General features: G+C 41.6%; 2 protein-coding genes across 3 annotated transcripts in view; one reads left to right on the top strand and one right to left on the bottom strand.

Annotated features, from left to right (window-relative positions):
- LOC127643255 (cytosolic phospholipase A2 gamma-like) overlaps window positions 1-10,544 on the top strand; it is a 53,089-nt gene extending 42,545 nt beyond the window's left edge. For both annotated transcript variants that reach the window (XM_052125925.1, XM_052125924.1), the window contains exons 10-15: window positions 2,572-2,697; window positions 4,465-4,608; window positions 7,007-7,084; window positions 7,184-7,338; window positions 9,755-9,923; window positions 10,014-10,544. In XM_052125925.1, coding sequence (XP_051981885.1) covers window positions 2,572-2,697; window positions 4,465-4,608; window positions 7,007-7,084; window positions 7,184-7,338; window positions 9,755-9,923; window positions 10,014-10,168 — 827 coding nt within the window. In that variant the 3' untranslated portion in view covers window positions 10,169-10,544. The remainder of the gene's footprint in view (window positions 1-2,571; window positions 2,698-4,464; window positions 4,609-7,006; window positions 7,085-7,183; window positions 7,339-9,754; window positions 9,924-10,013) is intronic.
- Window positions 10,545-18,901: 8,357 nt separating this feature from the next.
- LOC127636949 (60S acidic ribosomal protein P0-like) lies at window positions 18,902-26,534 on the bottom strand. Its single transcript, XM_052117757.1, has 4 exons — window positions 26,349-26,534; window positions 20,280-20,346; window positions 19,322-19,395; window positions 18,902-19,059 (listed from the first exon to the last, which is right to left on the bottom strand). Exons 1-4 carry the CDS (start codon window positions 26,532-26,534, stop codon window positions 18,919-18,921), a joined length of 468 nt encoding a protein of 155 aa, XP_051973717.1. The 3' UTR covers window positions 18,902-18,918.
- Between the last annotated feature and the right edge of the window lie 1,040 nt (window positions 26,535-27,574).

The following is a 27,574-nucleotide window of genomic DNA, read 5'->3' as shown; positions in this document are numbered from 1 at the left end:
TCAAAGATCATATATTTGCTCTTTGCCTTTGAATGCAAACACATTGGCACCCTGCCTTACAACAGCTACAAGATCTTGAGAGTGGAGGGGGACAGCCGCCCCTTCCAATTCTCTTGCAGGAAAGAAAGCACTGCCCTGACTGCGCACATCTGGGGTCTTTGCTTACAGGAAGAAAACCACTTAGCGAACACACGCCACTTCAGGGACTACAGCTACCATGTAGAAGAAGCCCTGGCATGAGTGTTCATGCAGGCGGTAGATGACTTAGGTTGTCCGCGTCCCATCCAGGGACCAGACATGGAAATTTCAGAGGTCTGGGTGTGGGTGCCGGATGGTGCCCCGTCCCTGAGAAAGAACATCCTTCCTCAGGGGAATCTGCCAGGGATGTGCTGTCGTGAGGAGCGTGAAGCCCAAGAACCGAGTCTGGGTGAGCCAATACGGCGCCACGAGTGTGACTTGTTCCTCATCCTCACTGATCTTGAACAGAGTCTGTGCAAGTAGGCTTACTGGGAGAAATGTGTATTTGTGCAGCCCCCGGGGCCAGCTGTGTGCCAGCGTGTCTGTACCGAGGGGAGCTCCCGTTGGGGCATACCAGACGGGGCAGTGGGAGGAATCCCGAGAGGCGAACAGGTCTACCTCTCCTTTGCCAGACTCCAGATCAGCTGGGGGTGGAGTATGAGTGGCCCACAGCGACCTGAATTGCCGCTGACTCCAAAGGAGGAGGTGACGGGTGAGTTGCGACATGCAATGCGAGTGTAAACTGCCTTGGCAGTTTATATAAGCCACTGTCGTCATGTTGTCTGTCCGGACAAACACGCGCTTGCCTTGGATCAATGGCAATAGCCTCCATAGGGTGAGCAGTACCGCCAGCAACTCAAGGCAGTTAATGTGCCAACACAGGCGAGGACCTGTCCAGGAGCCAGCGGCTGTGTGTCCATTGAACAAGGCACTCCAGCCAGTCTTGGAGGCATCCATCGTAACCACAACGCGCCTGGACACTTGCTGTATGGGGACTCACAAGGCTTGTCCGAGGGCTGAAAATGTAGTGGCTGGGGGGGCGTGAGAGCATGTGTGCCAAGGTGCCATGCATACCTCGGGACTCGGGTCTTGAGCCAGTGCTGTAGCGGTCTCATATGCATCAATCCGAGCGGCATGACTGCCGCTGAGGATGCCATATGCCCCAGGAGCCTCTGAAAGTACTTCAGTGGGACCGACATTTCCTTCCTGGACAAGTTCAGGCAGCTCAGCACCGACTGCGCGCGCACACTCGCATGTGAGGCGTCCTATCATTAACACAGAGTCTAACTTCATCCCAAGAAAAGAGATGCTCTGAACCGGGGAGAGCTTGCTCTTTTCCCAGTTGATCCGAAGCCATAAACAGCTGAGGTGCATGAGCACCAGGTCCCTGTGTACACAGTAACTCTTGAGAGTATGCTATAAATCAGCCAGTCATCGAGGTAACTGAGTATGCGAACGGCCACTTCCCTTAGCGGGGCAAGGGCTGCCTCTGTGATCTTCGTGAAGACACGAGGGGACAGGGACAAGACGAAGGGGAGGACCTTGTACTTATATGCCCTACCGTCAAACGCGAAGGGTCGTAGGAAGGGTCTGTGTCGAAGTAAAATCAGACCTGAAAGTATGCGTTCTTCAGGTCTACCGTCGCGAACCAATCTTGATGCCGGACGCATGTCCTACATCGACACAACATTGAGTGTGTGACAGAAAAGGAACTAGCATATACCTAGTGTTTATAAAAGTGCTTATAAAGATGACCTGGTCTCATAGAATGAATGTTAAGCAATATACATTTTTCAAACTGATTTTAACGTAACGCTTTCTAAGTTTCGCTGCAGTTTCCTGGTGAAATGAACACTAGAGGTGCTACAGCAACTGTGCATTTTATTTTTTGGTCACACAAATCACGAGTACAATTGCTGATTAAGTCTTTATAAAAATGTATTTTTCACTCTATTACTCACTCCTTGCTGATGATATCAAAACACTTTTACTTTACACACTTATTTTTAAACTATTGGTAGCTCATTTGATAGAATGTTGGACTTCAGATTGGACGATCATGGTTCAAGATTAGACAAAGATGCATGAAAGTGAAACTGGTGTAGAAGGGACACAAAATTACATGGTTGCTTCAGTAAATATGAGTTTGTTTGTTAATTTCTAATTTGCATTTTGAAACTATCGGTTAGGGTTATGTGTTGCTCATGGGTAACGATGTCTGTTTTCATTTATCTTTTAAGACACTCTTGGTTAGTTTTAGGGAAGTTTTAGGTTGGACATTTCATTTAAAAAACGCAGCCAAACATTTAAGGAAGCGCGTAATTTCAGTTTTACAAAAATGTTGCAATGCGCATGCATATTTTATGAGCCCGGTCTGTACAAAGAACAATTATTTGATAATCATAAGCCTGTGAGTTCATCATGTGTGTATGTTTGCTTCTGGTTGTGGGAAAACAGCAGATATCAGAAGATATAATAAATCTGACAGGAGAAAATCATTCAAGACATTCTGTGGTGTGTTCATGTTTGTTTAATGTGTGTTTTATTTGAAAGATCCAGGATCTCCACCTGTGCACATTGGCTATCAGGTGCTCATGGATCTTATGGACATGAATCTGAGTGTTTTGGATGGCATCGACCCGTCTCCTTACGATACAGACATAAGAGAAAAACTGGCAGGTAATATTTCTGTGTGCTGTAATTCACATAAAGGAGACTCTATGGAGTGAGCTGTCACTCTTTTTACTCCAGTGAATATTACGTATGATTGATTCATTCTTTGAAAGTAAATTCCTGTGAAGACACAAACCTTAAAGGGAACCTATTATGCAAAATTCACTTTTACACGGTGTTTGTACATAAATGTGAGTCAGCATTTTGTTTACACAACCACCATATATTGATAAAAATCCCCCCACTCCTCTTTCTTATATTTCTATTCATTAAAAACAGTGTGCCGAAAATTATCTGTTTTTGTTTCTGTGCTAAAATGATGTCATTTGAGAGCAGGCCACGCCCACGACTGGTGATTGACTCCACCCTATTATCGTAGATCCTCACTGTGATCGACACACAGTCCGCCATTACTTTCCACGCTGGATCAGATACAGTGAGAAGAATAATGTCTCATAAGTGTCCTGTTGTTGTTGTAAAAGTGAACATAAGAGTCTTTATGAACTCCCGGCATCAGAGCCAATGAAGACAAAGATGATTAGTTTTGTTTTTGAAGGGAACGTGTCCTCCAATCTACCTAAATGCGTTTATGTTTACGCAAATCATTTTACACCAGACTGTGTTGTCACAGTGTTTGTGTGTGTTGCTCATCCATCGTTGCAAAACTGCTGAAAAAACTCTACAACAAATAAAGAAATTGATCAAATAACCATTCCGAAACTTCCTTACGAAGTCTAGTTATCCGAAGCAGAGATGTCAAAACTCCGCCCTATTCTGGATACGCAGCAGCTCATTTGAATTTAAAGACACACACACAAAAACAGCTAATTTTATTCCCACACATAAATTGGCATTTTCAACATGGTATAATAAATGACCCCTGGGGTATTTTGAGCTGAAACTTCAGACACATTCTGGGGACACCAAAGATTTAAATGACATCTTGTGAAAAGGAGCATAATAAGTGCCCTTTAAAGTCTTGACATCTAAACATTTATTGAACATTTCCACTTTAATTGCCTTGGTAGAAAAGATAAAGTTAATTGAGTACCCATTTGTAACGCTTGAGCAGAGAGGCAGACGAGGAGATGCGGATCCAAATGCAGTTAAGAATTTATTAAATAAACAAGTAAACACAAATGAACAACCCTCAATGGGGAAATAAAACATAAAACTGAAAACTAAACACGATGAACACAAACAGAGAACTCAGGCAGGGAACACATACCAGGCTAACAACATACCTCCATTAACAAACATACAACCATACCAAACAACGACTGACAGAGACTGAACAAACAGACAGGGTTTAAATACAAGAATGTGGGACAAAGGGGCCAATGAACAACCAGAACACAAACTAGATGACAAGGTGATTAACAGAAGCAAATGACAAATTAACAAGGGCAGGTGAAAACAATGAACAGTGAACACGAGGGTAAACAAGACTATGGAGTTACAAGGGTGCCAAAAGTGAAAACTAAGGAACTACAAAAGTGACAAAAATGACAAACAAAGGGCAACGGAAAAACAAGACAGGGTATACATAACACCATTAAGATATGAGGTAAGATGTCACAATGACAATCTGTTTGTTTATTTACACTGATTTGAGAAGAATACTTTTGTTTTGAAATATAAAACACTGCCTAAAGTAACAAATAAAACCAATACACAAGTGAAAATGATATGCTGTCAGAAAATATAAAAATCTAATCCAAGCACAAACCTATTTTCTACAAAAATAATGTACATATTCTCTGCTCTTTACAGAACTTTCTGGAGGCAAATCTCAGCTGATTTTTGATGTCGGAACACTCGATATCACTGACAAAGCAGCCGCAAAAGTGTACATGAAGCAATACACAAAGGGTGTATGCAACTATGCGAAACGCTGGTTCAGTTTCTGGCCATATGGTGAGTTGAACAGTCTCTAATATGACATATACTATATATTTCAATTTCAATTTTCCAGTCAGATTAATGTAAACTAATTTTATTCAACAAAACATTTTAATCTCTAATAGCTATATTTACATTTATAATGCTTTCATGTCGTGTAGGAATTTTATGAGATGACAGCTCAGAGATTCTATACTCAGTGCTGTTCTCCTCCTCAAACTGAGAAATAATTTCTGTTCCCTATCTGTCACTCACTCGACGTTGTGTCGATGAGTTGACACTAGGGGTTCAGACATCTCCGATCTTTGAGAAAAGCCCAATGAGAATTGGCGTGTGGAATTTGCATGCCACTCCCCCGGACATACGGGTTTAAATGGAGTGCCACTTGCAAACACGCACTTGCGTGACATATTCTAAGCGGACATATTCACAGAGCTAAAATCCTCCTGCTGTTCCATTCAGCTCTCTCTCTAAAAGCTGTTGAATCTACGGCGCATTACAGCGGTTCTCCCCCTCACACACTATGGTTGTGCAGAGTCAACACCCCTGGGCACTTCGACTGCTGACCAAGAGCTTCTTTATATATATATATATACACATACACACACACACACGCACACGGACAAATAAAGAGTACATTTTCCTCTAAAAGAGTGGCACAAACTAAAGTGACTTTTTCAAGATGCCTGTTCATTTGTGTGTATTTCCTGGTTGCGGTCAATATCTCTCTGCTTCTGATGGCCACAATCGCGGTCTTATGTGTTTGGGTGCTACCCCCGCGGAGTCAGCAATCGTGGATGGTTCATGTCATCATTGTGAGGACATGACCATGGCTACATTGTGGTCTCGCTTTTTTTAAGACAGCAACCCACCCCAGTGGCTCCCCAACTAGGTCATTCTACCTACGGGTATGAGGCGGGGTCGGCTAGCTCTGGGGGCGATATGGGGACATCCGCCGGGTATCCCCCCATGGACCTCCCATTCCCCATCACTCTCATATGTTCCCACCGAGTTCTGGAGCGAGGTTGCTGGTCTGACTCTCGGTGGACCCGCGATCTCGTTCAGAGTTTGTGACGAAGATGAGTTATCGATTGCAGCATTGGAGAGTGTGCGGCAGCTCAGTCACAGGCCGATGCCCCCGTTTCATGGCAGGCACACCTTTCACTGCCCGCACACGTTCTGTGAGCTTCTCCGCTCTCACTACCCTCGATTTGCGGGGCGGCAAGGGGCTATTTGTTGATTCCCCAAATGGATCAGGTGGTGCACTTGTGCCCGCAAAACACCGCCACTTGGCGGAGTCATCCAGGGCTCCTGTCCAGGGCCTGTAGGCTGATGTCATCACTGACAGCTAAAGCCTACAGCACTGCTGGAGACGCTGCTTCCACCTTACATGCCACGGCTCTCCTGCGGGTACACCAAGCCAAGGCACTTAGAGAGCTGCGTAATGTTCACCTGACCCGGGACTAATGCAGGAGCTGCGCACGGCAACTGACTTCGCCCTCCGGGTGACGAAGGTCATGGCGCGGGCTCTCGGGCTCTGCCAAAAACGCCCTCCTGACTGAGCTCTCCTCCAAGAGGTTAGGGATGATGCAGGCGTTCTCTGCTAGCGAACTGTGCCTGGAGATCGGTCCGGGTTACTCTCATGTCATCCTGAGACCCCGACTGGGCTAAGTGCCCAAGGTTCCCATGACCCCTTTCAGGGATCAGGTGGTGAAACTGCAAGTGCTGCCCCAGGAGGAGGCAGACCCAGCCTTGGCATTGCTGTGTCTGATGCATGCTCTTCTCATCTACTTGGATCACACTCAGAGCTTTAGAAGCTCCGAGCAGCTCTGCTTAATATAAAACATGTGACTCTATAGTGTGAATTTTGACAGCACCTGACCCGTCCCTGAAGTGAAGCAATGAACTCAGATTAGTTACACTGAAATCATAAACTAATTCAAGTTATTATGACTGCCAACAACTGCACAAGTTGAGCCTGAACTCATTTTTACTCCAACACTTGATTGTTGTTCTCTGTCTGGAATGCTCGTGTAACGGTATCCAGCTGGTAAGTAGCTGTGCAGTGGGTAAAATCTCATCCACCTGGCCTCAAGAGGCGCACTAGCAACTGACACTGGGGGCTTTAGCCTTCTCGTTAGCATGCCCACCCCCCATGTCGGAGACCCCAGTTTATATCCCACTCAGAGTGGGTTGAGCAGTACTGGTTACACTCGTATGGGTAGTTTTTACATTACTTCTTATGGAGACCAGAACCAGAAAACAGTCCAGTGACACCCTGATAAAAAGACCAACTTAACCAGCACACAAAACACAACATAAGCTGGTGACAAAAACTGGATCATGATTCTAAGAACCATTAAAGAACCTTCATTTTGAATGTATTTGGTTTTGTTTCTGTTTTTGTAAACAGATTGTTGGACGAGCATTTGTAAATGCATGGTTGGGTCGATCTGGGGCAGGAACTATAACTTTCTCCACAACACCACAGGTGAGAATGGACCTGACAATAACTAGCAATTCTGTGTAAATAATAAAGATACTCAGTGAGGTTTATTACTCATGCTATTCCACACTAATACTCTGTCAGATGGATCAGTGCCTTCTGTTCTGCAGTCAAGTGAGAAGAGAGACTATGAGGATGCTGGACTGTTGCTCAACTCACCGTTCATCTCAGTGTTGAGAGAAGAGAGAGACGTTAATCTCATTATTTCTCTGGATTTCAGCGAAGGCGATCCTTTCCTGGTATTGTACACATAATCTCATAAAAGCTAATTTAAAGGGATAGTTCGACCAATTATGTCATCGTTTTCTCACCCTCATGTTGTTTTCTTTCTTCCATGGAACACAAATTGAAAATGTTGAAGAATCTTCACGCTGCCTTTTTCCATAAGACAGTTTAAAATTACCAACAATTTTCCATCATCTACTGAATTTACATTTATGCATTTGGCAGATGCTTTTATCCAAAGTGACTTACAGTGCACTTATTACAGAGACAATCCCCCCGGAGCAACCTGGAGTTAAGTGTCTTGCTCAAGGACACAATGGTGGTGACTGTGGGGATCAAACCAGCAACCTTCTGATTACCAGTTATGTGCTTTAGCCCACTACGCCTCTACCACTCCACACTTTCAAATTTTATGAAAGTTGCAGGACCTTTTAGATGATGAAAAAAATGCCAATTTATAGTCTGGAAAATACATATACTCTTTTTTTCCCCTTTGACTTTCCGTAGTTCAACGCACATTGATTAGCCTGTAGAGCTGTTCAGGTTGTAGTCCAAAAACCCGCAAGGGAATTAGCATTTTCAAGACATGGATTCCTTTGGGATTTTCATACATGTATTATAATGCCAGTTTGGATGTATATGTAAAATAAGGTCTGTGGCAAAGACGTTTTCTTCTACAACATCCAATTGTAGACAATTTCAAAAATGTATGCTGACCACAAGTTGCTATACATGGACCACACCGGTTGTCCATTTCATCAGGCATGTTCACTTCACTCACATGGTTGTGGTAGTTGTAGTCCTTATATAGTCCTGTTTCATGAGATCAGGCTGTTTTTGGAGCTTGAGCGCCTCCTCACTGCATGCTTTTATTGTATAGACAAAAACTACGTGAACATTCTGCTGAAGCTCAGAGTTGTGCAAAATTCAGAATTTCAGAATTAAATTTCAGTTCATGAGTTGGAATATGAATTAAATTGGCCACGCCCCACAAGAAGTTGAATTGGAATAACAGGAAGTGGAATTTACTGAATTGCAATTCAACATACACAACACAGTCACATACACAATTCAATAGTCCAAGACAAATTATATATGCAAAAAAAAAACTGTGTGTATAATGTGTGACCAAAATAAAGGATTCTATTCTATTAAATTAAGTTTTCTTACACCATAGTCCATAAAATGTAATTCAAATTTCTATAGGTAGCATTTTTAACACCGTTACATTTTATCATTATAATTGTTTAATATAGTAAAAAGTGTGTTAGCAAAATTTAAATAAGTTTGCATTGATTTTAAGTTGAATTAATCTTCTTCATTATAAGTAAATTAACATAAACTTAAAATGTCAACCTGCCATGACTTTTACATATTAATTTGACATATTCAACAATCAGATATATTTTATCCCCTTTTCTCCCAATTTTGGAATGCCCAATTCCCACTACTTAGTAGATCCTCGTGGTGGTGGACAAGTCTCAGTTGAGACCGTCAATCGGCGCATCTGATCACGTGACTTGTTGTGCATGACACCGCGGAGACTCACGGCATGTGGAGACTCATGCTACTCTCCACGATCCACACACAACTCACCACATGCCCCATTGAGAGAACCACTAATCACCACCACGAGGAGGTTACCCCATGTGACTCTACCCTCCCTAGCAACCGGACCAATTAGGTTACCCCATGTGACTCTACCCTCCCTAGCAACCGGACCAATTTGGTTGCTAAGGAGACTCACAGCATGTGGAGACTCATGCTACTCTCCACGATCCACACACAACTCACCACACGCCCCATTGAGAGAACCACTAATCACCACCACGAGGAGGTTACCCCATGTGACTCTAGCCTCCCTAGCAACCGGGCCAATTTGGTTGCTAAGGAGACCTGACTGGAGTCACTCACCACACGCCCCATTGAGAGAACCACTAATCACCACCACGAGGAGGTTACCCCATGTGACTCTACCCTCCCTAGCAACCGGCCCAATTTGATTACCCCATGTGACTCTACCCTCCCTAGCAACCGGGACAATTTGGTTGCTTAGGAGACCTGGCTGGAGTCACTCAGCACATCCTGGATTCAAACTCACGACTCCAGTTGTGATAGTCAGCGTCAATACTCACTGAGATACCCAGACTCCCAATCAAATGTATTATTTAAAAAAATATACTTAAAAACAGTTGTGAATTTCTTTGAATTTCAATCTATTTTAATTCTACTTCCTTAAATTCCAATTCTACATCCCTTTTGCTACCTCAGTTGAAATTCACTGAATTGGTATTTTTCATTCATTCTGACTGAAGCATCTTTTGTGTTTTATGGAGTTCATTTGTTTAGAATGACACGTGAGTGAGTCAATTATGACAGTGAACTTTTCCTTTAAGCTCCAAATTATGTTGTAATGCTCTTTCCCTGCAGACTGTGACGGAAGCTGCTAAGAAATGTGAGGAACGAAACATCCCTTTCCCAAGAATCATCCCACCAAGTGAGGACTCTACAAATCCGAAGGACTTCTATGTGTTTGAAGGCAAAGGGAACGCTCCAACCGTGATACACATTCCACTCTTTAATACCGTCAACTGTGGAGGCAAGTTCATATTTTCAATCACAATCTGGAGTCTTAAAAATACAACAACAAAAAATCACCTGTGTTCTGATTGTGTGTTTGTTTTATCAGATAAACTTGAGGAAATGAGGAAGAAATATAAAACCTTTCAAGGGTCGTACAGTGAAGAGATGATCAATGAGCTCATGGAGCTTGCTGGGAAAAACATCACAAATAACAAAGAGAAACTGCTGGAATGGATTCGTAAAGCAGCAAATGAACCATGAGTTACTGTGTCCATGTGCTTAATACAGATAATGACAATCTGAATATTGGCTAAACCGATCAACTATATGTGCTCATTTCACAAGATAATAATGATTAATATCTATACCTTTCTCCATCATCTTTTAACATAAATCAGCATTATTTTTCCTGCAATATGTGATTTTGTCTGACATGATCTGAGATTGGTCATGTTTGCACTTATTTTCTGTTTAATATGTTATAAATGTTTCTACATGTTTCAGTCTGTATTACATTTGGAAGACTGTTCCCTCATGCTTGACTCTTATTAAGCAATAATATGTTGATTACTAATAATCAAATTAACAATTACACAATTCATGATTGCTGATTAAAAATAAATGAATAAACTGTTATCCCAAAATAAGTCTCAGTCATTTGATATTACAGCAAGCAGCACAAATGCTCATTATTATAACACACATACAGTAGTTGTGTTCCTGGATGCCGATTGCACAATACGGTGTTCCAAACATGCTGTAATAGACAATATAGTATCAGCTATGACATGAAACACCTGTTCACAAGCTTCAGTGTGTATCACTGCACCCACAGAGACCGATAGTAATTGAGAGGACAGCGTTTTATATTCTGCACATTGAACTTTTGTAAAAGGGGGGTGGGGGTGTCATCGTCCGGGTTCAATACAAGTGAAGCTAATGTTGATAACCGCAAAAATGTATTTCGACACATCCCTCCTTTTCTTTACAAAATAAAAGCACACATGTGTGTTCCAGTGAGGCACTTCCAATGCAAGTCAATGGGGTTTAATCTGTACACATTAAAATACTGTTTCAAAAGTATAAACACAAGACATAAACAATAAGTGTTTATAACATGATTTCACTGTCATTAAATCACTTACTGACCACATCTGCCAATTTTATGCCATGACGATATCAGCAAACCCTGCAGATCCCTGATTGGTCAGAGAGAATCGTCACTGGATTTTCGACACGGGACATCAACCCGCTAGTTTTAAAGTTAGCTACAGCGATAGCAGTATCATTTGATCACGTGACTTTCGAATTATCAAAAGAAATGGCTGTGCGCAAAACCACAGTGTGGTCAATAAACGAGGTGCAGATGTTCCTCTCGTTAGCAACGAATGAAACAACGGGAAACAAAAATAGCCGAAGTGCTTCAAACAGAAGAATGTGGAAGTGGTTCGACCAAATGGACGCTAAGGATGGTGTGTTAACTCGATACTCTGCTTGAAAGCTTCTCTTTATTTAGTTGAGCAGCTACTGGAAGCTTCTAGAACAACCTGGCCAATTTAACTGTTACACTTGTGTAAAATCACCATGAACAACTGCTTCATGCAGCACAATGAGCTAGCAGCTAACAGCTAACGGTCGTATTATGATGTCATGGTGCAACTATGTTGATCAGCCTATAATCCCACCCACATTGAGGCGGCACTAACAGCAGTGAAAAAGCAACCGCAGAAAAGCAAAGCGAGTCGAGTCGAACCGTGACGTGCCATGGAAAAGTGCCATTAGTGGAGTGGAAGAGACAAAAAATGTGAGTTTAGTAAAAACATGTCAGGAAAAGATATATAAGGATTATAATGATTTAGATATGTCACCTATAAAGAGTTTAATACAATTTATATTAAAACCTTTGGCATACATACATAACGTTTCCAGATCAAATGAAAATTGCGAACATTATTCCTACATATATATAAGTCTGGTGTTACTTGTGTTTTTCAAATTACAGACCTGTATCTTTACTACCCAAATTTTCTCACATATTAGAGAAATTATATGTTGCGAGGCTGGATGAATTTATAGAAAAATTCTAAATGGACAGTACGGTTTTCGCTTAAAGTGCGAAACATTTCAACAGAAATGGCACTAATGGAATTTGTAGAAGAAATAGCTAGTGCTATTGAAAATGGGAAGATGTGGTCGGGATATTTGTCAATCTAATAAAAGCATTTGATATGATTGATCATTAATTATTATTAAAGAAATTGTATAAATGTCATGTACAGTGTTCACAACTCCTTCTAAGCCTTCCAGCCTTTGGGCTATGCATTTCTGAAAAACGTCTGGAGCTGAGGAAACACCGAAAGGTAGCCTCAGAAAACGATACCTTCCGAATGGGGAATTAAATGTGCATAGCTTGGAGCTCTCTTCATCCAACTGCACTTGCCAGAACCCACGATTAGCATCCAGAACTGAGAATATTTTAGCATTTGGAATTTCTGCTTCAATCTCTTCCACTGTGCGTAATGGGTAATGTTCTCTTTGTATCGCCCCATTGAGATCTTTAGGGTCGATGCAGATTCAGATTTTGTTAGGTTTCACCACAGTGACCATACTATTTACCCATAGGCTCCGACTGCTTCAGAGTAGGTCTTCCATTCTATTTTCTTTTTTCTCCCCTTTTCGGAATGCCCAATTCCCAATGCGCTTTAAGTCCTCATGGTGGTGTAGTGCCTCTCCTCAATCCGGGTGTTGGAGGATGAATCTCAGTTGATTCCGCGTCTGAGACCGTCAATCCATGCATCTTATCACATGGGTCGTTGAGCGCGTTACCACGAAGACGTAGCACGTGTGGAGACCTCACGCTATTCTCCGCAGCATCCACACACAACTCGCCACACGCCCCACCGAGAGCGAGAACCACATTATAGTGACCACGAGGAGGTTACCCCATGTGACTCTACCCTCACTAGCAACCAGGCCAATTTGGTTGCTAAGAAGGCCTGGCTTGAGTCACTCAGCACACCCTGGATTTGATCTTGTGACTCCAGGGGTGATAGTCAGCATCAATACTCACTGAGATAACCAGGCCACCTCAGTTCAGTTTTGAATCTTTCTTTCAATGTCACAGGCACTTTCCGTGGTGAGTGAATGACTGGAACGACTTCTAGATTGAGCTGTATATGGTGTATTCCTGGTACACAGCCTAGTACCGTAAAGACATCTTCATATTCACTCATGATAACAGTTTTTTCCTTGTTTTTTAGACCTAACTTCATGCACACTTCTCTGCCTAGAATTGCTGGTGTGTCTTGCTCTATGATCTGAAAATCCAGTTCTTGCACACACTTTTTGTACTCACACTTGAGCTTTACTCTGCCCTTTGGCTCCATCGTGGTAACTCACCTGCAGCTTGACTATCAGTGGAACATTTTTAGTTTTAGGAAAGTCTCCGATGACAGCACATTACACTCTGCACCTGTAACCAGTTTAAAGGTAAGCATGCAGTGACTTATCTTTAGCGTTTCAGTCTATTGTTTGATTTCATTGTCACTTTTTGAGACTGTGTTCATTTGTACAACATCCATTTGTTCTTTCTGCTTAACTTCGATGCTGCCCATAAACATCTAACCATCCTGTTTAATCTCATGAACTAGTTTATACATTTTTCCAAAGTGTTTTTTCTGTGAACAAACACTGCATATGTTACCGTAAGCTGGGCATTTTCTGGGCTCATGAGTGTATCCAGATTTCATGCATTTGTCCTTCATACACTGTTTAGAGACAGCTAGTCTTTTTGAAGATGTTACCCCACTCTTCCACCAAGACACTTGCAAGTTTCTGGACATTTCTGGCGGGAATGGCCCTAGCCCTCACCCTCCCATCCAACAGGTCCCATACGTGCTCAATGGGATTGAGATCCGGGCTCTGCGCTGGTCATGGCAGAACACTGGCATTCCTGTCTTGCAGGAAATCCCGCACAGAACGAGCAGTATGGCTGGAGGCATTTTCATGCTGGAGGGTCATGTCAGGATGAGCCGGCAGGAAGGGTACCACATGAGGGAGGAGGATGTCTTCCCTGTAACGCACAGCATTGAGATTGCCTGCAATGACAACAAGCTCAAAGCTCAGTCCGATGATGCTGTGAAACACCGCCCCAGACCATGACGGACCCTCAACCTCCAAATCGATCCCGCTCCAGAGTACAGGCCTCGGTGTAACGATCATTTCTTTGACGATAAACGCGAGTCCAACCATCACCCCTTGTGAGACAAAACCACGACAGAGCACTTTTTGCCAGTCCTGTCTGGTCCAGCGAAGGTGGGTTTGTGCCCATAGGCGACATTGTTGCTGATGATGTCTGGTAAGGACCTGCCTTACAACAGGCCTACAAGTCCTCAGTCCAGCCTCTCTCAGCCTACTGCTGACAGTCTGAGCACTGATGGAGGGATTGTGCATTCCTAGTGTAACTCGGGCAGTTGTTGTTGCCATCCTGTACCTGTCCCACAGGTGTTATATTCGGATGTACCGATCCTGTGCAGGTGTTCTTATATGTGGTCTGCCACTGCGAGGACGATCAGCTGTCCTTTCTGTCTCCCTGTAGCGCTGTCTTAGGCGTCTCACCAGGGGTGTTTTTAGAGTTTGAAGAGACTATGGGCTTAGCCCAGACACAGACCCACCGCACCCCAAGCACAAAATACAGCTAAATGCATTACTGACAAATTGCTTGTTTTGGAAGAACACTTTATACCATTTCAATAACAACTCCTGTATCTACCCTTTTATGTTAATGCACACAATACTCTTTGTCTTTCCTGCTGTCTACATCATATTTTACTAATTGTTGTCGGTCTCTGTGTCTTTTCAGGTGTCGTCTTCTATTTATCGTCTGTGTCTCTCTTTCCAAGTGTTTCCATCATATTGTACTATTTGTTGCCTTTCTGTGTCTTTCCTGGTCTCAATTGAGTATTCAAGCCAATCAAAGATTTCAAACCAAGTGTTAAAAGGCCCTTTTTTGCAATCTAAAATGTTCGAGGGGATATTGTGTTAGCTTTACTTGTTTAGGGCCTGTGTCCAGGTCTCCTATATCAGTAATGGTCCGACCAGTTGCCCCTGCCCGCTGCTGCTCTAGGTCTTTAATTGACCTGCTGTTCTCATCTGCCCTCACTCTCGTCTCATCTGCAAAGTAAAGACGCAACATGTCAGTACTATACTGTATACTGATAGAATCATTTATTCTTCTGCTTCTTCTTTAAATCAAAGTTAAATGCACAGCCTAGCTAACAAAGTAAAATGTTTATGCTATTGCATATTCTGAAAATATGATTTTAGTTATAACTTTGTTGAATATAAAAATACAATCCTGCTGGTACCTGACTTTTCCTAAAAGTGTCTGGATTTTATTATTTTATAATGTTTTTATATAAATAACACAAAAGACAAAGAACATAATGATCAGTTATACCTATAACTACCAGGCACGTTCATATTGACCACACGGGACTTCTAATGTTAATCTTTCCTGTGGTTGGTGGTTGCTTAGCAACCGCCAATAGCCTAGTTTGCATCCATTTTTTTCACTATTTTGTTATCGACAAAGTGAAAATGCGTAAAACAAATTTAGCTAAATTTGCGTCTTCAACCTGTTTCCATTAAAATGGCCTTTTATTGCTAAAAATGGGGTGCGTGATGATGTCATGCCTAAAACAACACTAATCTAAGGCATCACAACTGCATTATGTCCCGCATATTTCTCCCACAACTTTTAACCACCAGCTGAACTTGATAATCATCTAAATTAATTTGTCATAATGCAAATTTATATTTTATGAAGCAGCAGTAAATGTGATCCGAGGTAAAGAGAGTCAGATTTAAAGTATTTAAATGTTTTAAAATGTTCAAAAATTGGTTTTCTGAAAGTGAACTCATTGGACAAATAGTTCTGATTTATATTCTTGAGAAAAGTCTAGAACATTCTGATAACATCATTCAGCCGACTTTATTCATCTACAGAACAGGGTACGACTAATTTAACTTTGTGTAAAGAAAAGCCATATAGGTCAAAATATATATATAATATTTATTTATTTTTTCGTTTGATAATACATTTTTTTTAATTGAATGCTTTTTTAATTTTGCAATTTATTTAATATAATACGGGGAATTTTGCCGGCATTTTTTCAAAAGTAAAATAAACAATAATTTGATAGAATTGGATTATATGTTCCAAAAAAGCACACTGATGTTTTTCTCCAAGTATTGTGTATTTATTTTTAATTTGGACTACTTCCATGACTGTCATCTATAATTCTAAATGGTGTGGAAAAGCTTTAATAAATTAAATAAATACACTTAAAATGTCATTCCATTTTAATTCTACTTCCTTAAATTCCAGTTCCACTGTTAAATGAACTTTAATAAATTAACAGATGTCTACTATGATTAAATTAATCACAGTGGCCATTCATTTGTTCTCCTTGCACTTGTTGATGACCGGTGCATGATACGAGATATTTGTGTTATGTCTGGTATCCACTCCTGGAAGTGTCATGATGCAGATGTGTTTCCAGCGTCGGATCTGTACGCCGTTAAAATTAATCCATAATAACGTACAATAAATTGGCTTTCAAAGATGTATAAAGTCATCAAAATGTACACATAATTTACGATTGGGGCAAACTCTATCATGTGATATTATATTTTTGCGTTAATGACAATATTCTCGACAGAAAGTGTTTCCAAAACAGTTTTTATTATGTATTTTTTTATTAAATATTATTTCACCATTTGTGAACTTTTAGCGATAATTTGCGTTTCCATCAGCTTTATTTTGATGCACTAAAACTGTTTAGCTAGCGGTCTCGAGTGCTATCGCTAATTTGCTCACAAATACAAATTGCTAGATTAAATTGTCTGATCAGTACAATGGTTGAATATGATAGAGTTTGTTATCTAGTGGTTAAAATGAGTGCTATGGCCATTCAAGATGCATAACTTTGTTAATGATAAAAAACAAAGAATATTCTGATTTTAAAAATAATATACTTATGTTTATATGAACACATTTTGTTACTGAAAGGAAACTGATTTAGAATTAAACAAAACATACTTGTTGTGTGTGTGTGTACATACACTAACCCGCAATTATATAAAGTTCTAGTGGTTTATATAATGTTAGTAGGTTAACTGAGTTGTTTTGTGTTCTCCCACAGAAATGCTAATTTAACCGTTGTTATGCTGAGCACTAAGGTTAGCTAGCTAGCAAACACAAACCTGTAGCCGCTAACTCTGTCTCTGCTGCTACACTTTTGAGTTTCTGGCATCCACTCGAACTCATCCACTGCTTGTTTCTTTCTAAATAAGTCACGAACACTACCGGATTTATGTATAGGCGACATCTTACCGGCAATGTCGGGGGGGCGGCACGGGACGCCGCAACAAAATTAAATCGGAATGGAGACATTTGTGCAATCAGTTTTCTATCGCTCATTTGCACGTCACGTTTATGATATCAAGTCACTGTGTGGGTCTTGTGTTTGTGTGAGCTAAACGGCCTGTGAAGTTCTCCCGCTCAAAAGTACGAGAAGGGGAGGGGGGGGGAAGAGAGTTCAGGTCTAACCACCGGAAGCCCGAGGTAGGGGGAGCGGGGGAATCTATCAAACAGCGCACCTCTAACTTTGTACAGTACTAATGAAAATAAGTCACACTACAAAACGTTACAAAATAAAACACAATTCATTCATAATACTGTGAATATATAGTTTCACAGACATGTTGTTGCATTTGTTTCTGGTTTGTGTGAAATCGTTAAGAATAATATAAAAGCAGTCAGTCTGCACACCCCCATGGTGAAATGGTTTAGTCTGGATTGGTTGACGGCGGTTATTATTGATGCTCGAGAGACAAATCAACATAAATGGATAAGAAAAGGTCTGAGCCATCAGGTGCCCAGTTTAGGAAAAACCTTATAAGTGTGTTATTCTATTTGTGTCTTTGTGTGATTTAGGATTAGTGCAATTGAGTTTTATTCTGTTAGCAATAGTATAATAGTGTAATAATTCGATTCTCTTTTTTATTTTTATCTATATTCTACAATTGGTTTCTATTTGTCTGTACTTCTTTTTGATATTTATGAGTCTTATTTTTGTATACATTTTAATATGTATATAGTTGTACATTATTTGATCATTTGTGTTATTCCAAATGTCTGAATAAAAATTAAGTTATTGCAGAATGGTAATTGTTTTTTTTTTATACAAAATGGGGGTAACCTGCACTGACAGGTACATGTTCATTAATCGTTTATCTGTCAAGTTAATTGGATTTTAGACCATTTATATGCAGAAAATGACAACTGGTCAAAATAACAAAAAAGATGCCTTATTTTCAGACCTCAAATAATGCAAAGCAATTTTTAACACAATACTAATGTTTTAACTTAGGAGAGATCAGAAACCAATATTTGGTGTAATAACCAAGATTTTCACAGCTTTCAAGCGTCTTGGCATGCTCTCTGCCAGTCTTTCAAATTGCTGTTGTGTGACTTTATGCCAATTCTAGAGCAAAAATGAAATCTCTGCTTTGTTTGATGGCTTGTGGCCATCCATCTTCCTCTTGATCACGTTTCAGAGGTTTTCAATGAGGTTCAGGTCTAGAGATTGGGCTGGCCATGACGGGGTTAAACTTTAGTTGTCCATGCATTAACATAATCTTTAAAGGTTTGTTTAAAACCCACAAGGGTTATTTCATGACCTCTCATTGTGTCCTGAACACATTGAACCTCAGATTACTCAAAGGTGGTTGAACATGTAACATTTGGGACGAAAGTGTCAACTAAGAGCAACAATGAATGAAATCCAATGAAAATGGATCACAGCCCACTCGGTTTTGAAGCTAAACAATTTTAAAATTTCCACATAAATTTCAAAATGCATTAACAGCAAATTAATTCAGTCACTGTTCTTGTTTCCAGGTGTTTTATTGAGGTTAAATTGACAGACTGATGTTCATTCTGCAGTTTAATCAAACAGGCCGAAGCCCATGTCCCCATCAGACTCCTCAGGCTCGTCCTTGGGCGCCTCCTCTTTGGCAGCAGATTTCACCTCAGCATTAGGAGCTGCGACAGCGAAGGCGGTGGGGTCGGCCAGGTAAGCCTTCACCTGTGGAGGGAGGAGAGGACGTTACACACCGGAGACAGCAGATCTCGACATAACGCTTGTGATGTTGACACATTGACGTTTATAGATCCATCAAGCATTTAAAATGGACAAATATTTCTAAGGACTGTCTGAGACCAAGCGTCACTATCTGCCGGGGACGTTGACGGATGGGGATTGCAGGAAACTGATCGATATGCAGGGAGAACGACAGAACGGCAACAAGATCGGTGTATGATGAGATCTAAGAGGAAAGGAGTTTTACCTTCTCAGCCAACGGGAAGGAGTAGTCGGTTTCCACGGCTACAGCCAGGACCCTCTTGTATCCATTGATAACAGTGTAACGGTCTAAACGTTACCTGGGTTTTATTGTTGTATTTTTTCTGACTATTGCCTAAATAGAGGTAGCTGGTCATGTGTAATACCACTTGGAGCCGCTTGAGGGCACTAGTGCACGGTGGCTACCATATATACAGCCTGATAACCCACGAACAAGACAGTTCAGTTTGGTAGAGGGAAACCACATGGTGCTACCTACTTAATTGTTTGAAGTCCTGTTTGAGAGCTCTTTAGAGTTTACGCTCAGATGTGAGTATTGGCTAACTGGGTTAATGTCTTGATATATTTGTAATTAATAATGACTGATGCTATATATTTTGCTTTCTTTTGTAGAAAGGACTTTACAATCTATATAAATATAATTTCACTGTTGGACCATATCAACTCTTGTTGTACAATTTCACCCATATTCATTATATGAGCATTTGTTGGGATGGTCCACTATACTTCTCTGGGAAGCGAGAAATAGGGATTTGGGTGTTACCTCGCTGTCGCAAGGCAACAAATGCCATTGACTATCTTCACTTCACTCTCATACTGGATTATATCATTGCATCGCTCTCAAATAACCTTGTGGATTTATACTCATCTCATCCCCATCCCCATCACCATCATCAGTGAGACTCATCTAAAGTCTGGACATTGATGATAAGTTTCATTCCTTATATTGTCACAATCACACAGAGACAAAGACTGCTTGTTATGTATATATATATTTTTTTTGTTGGGGCAATTATATAAGTATATATAAGCACGTGGAGAATAAAATAGAGGAAAAAAAAGAATATTTGTTGCATGAAGTGGTTTTATCATTCAGTACCAGTTTAATTTCTGTTGAACCCCCTCAGTGTAACACCTAAAAGAAAAAGTGGTTGTTACAACGGAGTGAGGGACGGAGGCGAGGGTGGGGTAGCCAATCTGCAGACACACACTGGCGATGTTCCTCACACCCTGAGATGTACATATAAAAGTCAAGATCACATTAATAATGACACAAACACTGTCTGAGACCAAGCGTCCCTGTGAGCTGTGAGCTCAAACACACAGGGATAGAAGGAAAGGTTTATGTGAGCAGGGTGAACGACAAACCAGCACTGCAGTCAGCCATCACAACGTGCTTAAAGGCCACCACCATCGTCCTCATGCCAAAGAAGTCTTCAGTGTCCTGCCTCAATGACTACCGTCCCGTCGCACTCACATCCATCATCATGAAGTGCTTCGAGAGGCTTGTCATGAGGCAGATTAAGACCCAGCTGGCCCCCTCACTAGACCTACTGCAGCTCGCATATCGTCCAAACCGTTCAACAGACGATGCCATCACCACCACCCTCCATCTGGCCCTCACCCACCTAGACAATAAGGACTCATACGTTCGAATACTATTCATAGACTTCAGCTCAGCATTCAACACAATCATTTCTCAGCACCTGATTGGAAAGCTGAAAATGCTGGGCCTGGACACCACCCTCTGCAACTGGATCCAGGACATCCTGAATGGGAGACCTCAGTCAGTCCGGATCGGGAACAGCATCTCCACCACCACCACACTGAGCACTGGGGCCCCCCAGGGCTGTGTGCTCAGTCCACTGCTGTTCACTCTGCTGACTCACGACTGTGCAGCAATGCACAGCTCGAACCACATCGTCAAGTTCGCAGATGACACGACCGTGGTGGGTCTCATCAGCAAGAACAACGAGTCAGCATACAGAGAGGAGGTGCAGCGGCTGACGGACTGGTGTAGAGCCAACAACCTGTCCCTGAATGTCGACAAAACAAAAGAGATGGTTGTTGACTTTAGGAGAGCACAAGGTGAACACACTCCGCTGAACATCGATTGTGGAGATCGTCAAGAGCACCAAATTCCTTGGTTTTCACCTGGCAGAGAACCTCACCTGGTCCCTCAACACCAGCTCTATCACCAAGAAAGCCCAGCAGCGTCTCTACTTTCTTCGAAGGCTGAGGAAAGCACATCTCCCAACCCCCATCCTTACTACATTCTATAGAGGGACTATTGAGAGCATCCTGAGCAGCTGCATCACTGCCTGGTTTGGGACTTGCACCGTTTCGGACCGCAAAGCCCTGCAGAGGATAGTGAGGACAGCTGAGAAGATCATTGGGGTCTCTCTTCCCTCCATCAAAGACATTTACAAAAAACACTGTATCCAGCAAAGCAACCAGCATTGTGGACGACCCCACACACCCCTCACACAAACTCTTTACCCTCCTCCCGTCTGGCAAGAGGTACCGAAGCATTCGGGCCCTCACGGCCAGACTGTGTAACAGCTTCTTCCCCCAAGCCATCAGACTTCTCAATACTCAGAGACTGGTTTGACACACACGTGTCCTGAGTTGCACTTTAATAACTGTCACTTTATAACTGGCTGCTACCTCAATAACTGCTATGTGCATAGAACATTATCTCATAGTATGTTATGTTTACGTTTTTAAAAACTGTCATCTTTTTGCACTACTGTGTACTGGTCAGCGCTGCACTGTGTCTATTGTCCTGTTCATTTTCAATAATTTATTGTACTGTCCCGTACTTTTAGCACAGGTTTGCACGTCCACTTTATTTAGGTATTATATAGGTATTTTATATAGGTATTTTATATAGGTATGTTATTTAGTCTGTGTAGTCTCATGTGGTTCTGTGTTTGTCCTATGTTGTTTTATGTAGCAGATGGTCCTGGAGGAATGTTGTATCATTTCGCTGTGTACTTTACTAACTGTATATGGTTGAACCACAATAAACCACTTGACTTGACAATACAAAAAGCATCTTTAGAATACAATGTATTGTTTACTACCATATTATTGATCATAAGTCAATCATTGACACACAGTTCACAGTAATCCATTTCACAAGTGAATTTATCAATCAGAGATTTATTATGAGGGCTTGTTTAAGGACCGTCAATGTACACCTGCGTCAGACATGCTTGTGTAGCATCTCGGGTGTGTTGCATCATAAACATACATTTTTAGTTCACTGTGTCAAGTTTAATATAGTTTAATACTCAATCTTTAAACTCATCTTGAGATCTCTTAGTTCAGATTTGTGCTCCATCAAGTGTTTGAACGCAAGAATGTAACGCATGTTTGTGTTGTTCTGCTAAAGTGTTTGTTCACTTTATAAACTGTGTGTTGCTCATACAGCTGAAGTTTCACTTACTGCCCTCTGGAGTAAACAGGTGGTACTACAAGCATTTCTCAGGAATCTTCCTTATTATGGTCCGGGGGGATTGCCATTAATTGCGTGTTATTATTTGTAAACTTAATTGCACTGAATTAATGCGTTAAATTGACAGCCCTAATTATAAGTGAACTGAACTATTGAACGTCTACATCGGAGATATTGTTCATGAGTAGCGCTCAAATATTGCACGTTTATGTGTGTGTAAACAGAGCAGGGCCATTCACTGACGTCACTGGACTTCCTGTTGCTTACGGCACGCTGCACTAGAGTTTGTTTGTAGCCTGCTTAGGCTGCTTAACATTGCTTATTCTTATTCTCAAACATTCATCTTTATATTCATCGTTCATCGTTATATCCTTTGTCATTTTACCGCGTTTCAGGTTTTTTCTCTTTTCTACTGTTTCATCTGCGTGTATTTTACCTGTTGCTGCTGGCACCTAGCTAGAGTCTGTGTTTGTAGCCTGCTAGTTTTTTAGCATCGCTTATATATCTGTTTTCAGCCTTTAATCCTTAACATCAGGGTTTTCCCTCATAATATTCTCTTATCACGATTCAACTGCGCACATATTCCACCTGCGACCGCGTTCTATTTTTATTGCAAATAAACTGTGCGCATTTTTTCAGCGAGCATCGGATCACAGATTATTGCATCGATCTCAAAGCACCGTTTATCAAGAACAACCACCAACAACAACAAACAATTTGCAGTAAGTCATGGCATCCACTCATGTTATTTCTTCCTGCATTGCATGCCACGTTTACTATAGCTTCTTCCGTCAGCGGTGAGGGATTCACATGTGATAAATGTAAGGAATTTGTCAGGCTGACGGAGAAGGTTAATGAGTTAGAGACTCGCATTCAAACACTAGTGGAGGTCAGTGAGAAAGAGAAGCCGGTAGATACTGTTTCGGTTGTGGGTAGTACAGCGAGCAACATACACACATTGGTTCCGGCTGTAGAGCCCCTGCAGCAGGGCGTTTGGGTGACGTCTCGGTGGCATACTCGCTCAGCAAAGAGACACCACTCTCCCGTTCCTGTTAGGGTTTCCAATCGATTCTCCCCACTCAGTGATACACCCACTGAGAATCATATTGAAAGAGCCCTTGTTATTAGCGATTATATTGTAAGGACGAGGTTTATAGTAGATTAGTGTCACTAAATGGCTGGATGTCTAAGCGTGTCTGGAGAATAAAATAGGATTTATAGACAATTGGAAGAGTTTTTGGGGTAGACCTGACCTGCTAAAGAGAGACAGACTCCATCCCTCCAGGGAAGGTGCTCTCCTCTCCTCTCTAATAATTTGGCTCATAGTCTTAATAATGATAGTATTTGAATAACTGGGGCCCAGGTCAGGAAGCAGACAAACTGGCTAATCCGAACATCTGCTAGCTGCCTTGAGACGTCACACGATAGATCACGACATTCTCTTGAATAGGCTGGAGAATTATGTTTGCATTAGTGAACTTGCATTAGCATGGTTTAGGTCCTATTTAGCAGACCGCTACCACTTTGAATGTGTAAATGAGGAATTGTCAAATAAAACAAAAGTTAAATATGGAGTGCCACAGGGATCAGTTTTAGGGCCTCTGCTTTTCTCCATGTATATGCTTCCCCTGGGAGATATTATCAGGAATCATGGAATAAGTTTCCACTGTTATGCCGACGATACACAACTTTATATTTCTTCAAAACCTGATGAGATATCACAATTCTCAAAATTAGCAGAGTGTATCAATGAAATAAAAGATTGGATGGCCAGAAATTTCCTTCGACTCAATTCTGACAAAACAGAGGTTCTAATTATTGGACCAAAAAACTCTAAAATTAAGCCACTAAAATATAATTTGGCTCTTGATGGATGAACTGTTACATCATCTTCAACAGTGAAGAACTTAGGTGTTATATTTGATACCAATCTGTCCTTTGAAAATCAAATTACAAATGTTTGTAGAACAGCATTCTTCCACCTCAGAAATATTGATAAATTACGGCACATGCTCTCTGTTGCTGATGCCGAAGAACTAATTCATGCGTCCATGACCTCAAGACTAGATTATTGTAATGCATTACTGGGAGGATGTCCAGCAAGATCAATAAATAAAACTCAATTGTTTCAAAATGCAGCAGCCAGAGTGCTGACGAGAACCAAGAAATATGATCATATTAGCCCCATTTTATCATTGCTACATTGTTACCTGTTAAATTCTGTATTAATTTTAATATTCTGTAACTACATACAAATTTGAATGGTCTCCGCAGTACTTAAGTGACCTTCTATCATGTTCATTACGATCACACAATTCTGCCCTGTTAATAGTTCCTAGAATATCAAAATCCACACAAGGAGGAAGATCCTTTTCCTATTTGGCTCCTAATCTATGGAATAGTTTCCCAAACACTGTTCGAGATGCAGACACACTCTCAGTTTAAGTCTAGACTAAAGACTCGTCTATTCAGCCAGACATACACCTCATTTATTTTATTTTAGTTATTTTTCTCCATTAATCAACATCTTATGGAGTTTTGTGTTCCTTGCCACAGTCACCTTCAGCTGCTCACTGGGATTAGATGTGTGTTGTGAAAGGCGCTATACAAATAAAATTGAGGTGACTTGATATGCAAATTTTTATTTTTATTTTATATGTTTGACAAACGTAAAGGCGTCTACTTCGCATGCCATCCCAGATGTGACTTTCTTCTGCAGAACACAGATTAAGATCATTTTGAACAATATTTCATCTCTGAAGGTCCATACAATGAAAGGGAATGGGTGCCAAATGTTTGAAAATCCAAATCCACATAAGGGCAACATAGCGGTGGCGTAGTGGGCTAAAGCACATAACTGGTAATCAGAAGGTTGCTGGTTCGATCCCCACAGTCACCACCATTGTGTCCTTGAGTAAGACACTTAACTCCAGGTTGCTCCGGGGGGATTGTCCCTGTAATAAGTGCACTGTATAATACATTGGTAATCAGAAGGTTGCTGGTTTGATCCCCACAGTCACCACCATTGTGTCCTTGAGTAAGACACTTAACTCCAGGTTGTTCCGGGGGGATTGTCCCTGTAATAAGTGCTCTGTATAATACATTGGTACTCAGAAGGTTGCTGGTTCGATCCCCACAGCCACCACCATTGTGTCCTTGAGTAAGACACTTAACTCCAGGTTGTTCCGGGGGGATTGTCCCTGTAATAAGTGCACTGTAAGTCACTTTGGATAAAAGCGTCTGCCAAATGCATAAAGGTTAAATCCATGTCTTCTGAAGTGATATGATAGGTGTGGGTGATAAACAGATCAAACAAACGATCACTCGAACTCTTTATTGATATTACAGTTTAATTGTCTGTTAATGCCTGATTTTCTGTAAACTAGTAACTATTTTATTTCTTCATGGGTAAAAGAACTGGTCAGATTGAAATACAGATTTATTATTCTTACATATTCTGGATACAGACATTTACATGATTGCTGTCAGCCATTCCAAAATACATTTTTGCTAGCACTAATATCTGTACAGATAATAGCCGTTAACTAATTAACATTACATTTCAAAATGCACAAAGGACATAATTGAACTCTTAACTTTATATCAGTTCCTCTACGTTAAAATACAGATGCTTCCAACATGTTCAGCCAATGGCAGATCCTGATGCATTCAGTCTTCAGATAAACTGAAAGTTCTGCTGTTGACATTCATGACACACGGATCGTCACGGCTCTCCATCAGTGATGTCTCGCTGCGCCATGAAAACACACACCTCATACACACGGAACGCAGCGAATGTGGTGGTCAGCAGACACGCGGCGCCCAGGATGTACCACCAGTTGAAGAGGCCGATGGATACTCCTTTCACAATGCAGTAAAGACCAAAACACACGAGCGCAATGGCGGAGAACACCTGTAAGCACAGTGGCGGCCCAGACGAAGACGATTTCTCCCCCATGATGCTCCAGTGGTCACTCACACACTCGTCCAGCAGCAAAATGGAACTGACACAAGAAGAACATCAGAGGACAGCGGAGACATCTGAATGGAGAAACACGAGCAAGACAAAATCCGAAGACGAATCAATCTCAAACAAACACCAGGGAGTGTCCAAAGCTCATCTGCAGTGCTGAGGCACGATCACCGAGCGTTATATATCCTCTGATAACAAATCTAAGATTAAAGAAACTTCTCAAGATGTAAACCTGCCGCATAATCCTGATCTGACGGGTAGGGTGAATTAAGATGAGTGTTTCAGAAACTCTTTATTTAGACTGAGTTACGGGTATTATGTAATTAGGGTAAGTGCAACTGATAAAGAGCTTAAATTGTTGGTGTATTTAACTAAAAGCGCTTTGTCTTGTGAGACTGAGGAGAGAAAAAAACAAGGTCACTGATCTGTATCACAACAGTTTGGGTAGGAAAAAAAAAAATCACAAAATCCCACAAAAGTCACCTCAAAGCCAAATGTCTCAGAGGACCTTAGAGGACAAATGTCCATGTCAAAAAACTACAATAATGATATTATAAATTAATATGTACTCAAGATGGCGCCGAGTATGGCTGCTGCGTTGCGAGCTACGACACAACACTGCAGTTTGTTGTTGTGGAGCGGAGGGGGGCGGTGCCGGGCTAGAATGTCGCACGCCCAGTCCCCAATCGGCCTGATGGGGTGCGCGAGGGATAAAGGCGGCCGGTGACGACGGTTTGAGAGAGAGAGAATTGCGGGCATGTCCGTCATGTGTGTGTTTATGTTTGTGGTTTTGGTTTGAGTTTAATTAAATTATGATTTTTATTTACAAGCCGGTTCTCACCTCCTCCTTGCCCATCTTAACCCCCTTACATTGGTGCCTGGGAGGGAGGAGGGATGACCAGGGGAGCGCCGCTACCATCTGCCGGGTGATGGAGTAACCCGACCGCCCGGACGCGTGGGCGAGTGGGGACGGACTGGATTCCCCGACCTCCTGGAGCGATGGAGCTGCTGCCAGGGGCAGAGGA

Source organism: Xyrauchen texanus, chromosome 4 (assembly GCF_025860055.1).
Source record: "Xyrauchen texanus isolate HMW12.3.18 chromosome 4, RBS_HiC_50CHRs, whole genome shotgun sequence".
In the NCBI taxonomy this organism is placed as follows: Eukaryota; Metazoa; Chordata; class Actinopteri; order Cypriniformes; family Catostomidae; genus Xyrauchen; species Xyrauchen texanus.
The sequence above is the reverse complement of the archived record's forward strand: the minus strand, read 5'-3'. Positions and strand labels throughout refer to the sequence as shown.

Coding starts and splice junctions, on each gene's coding strand:
- LOC127636949 (XM_052117757.1), bottom strand. CDS start 26,534: ATGGGGGAGAAATCGTCTTCGTCTGGGCCGCCACTGTGCTTACAGGTG. Junction 20,347..26,348: donor CTGCGTTCCGTGTGTATGAG/GTGTGTGTTTTC, acceptor TGTACATCTCAG/GGTGTGAGGAACATCGCCAG. Junction 19,396..20,279: donor CCTCGCCTCCGTCCCTCACT/CCGTTGTAACAA, acceptor TAGACCGTTACA/CTGTTATCAATGGATACAAG.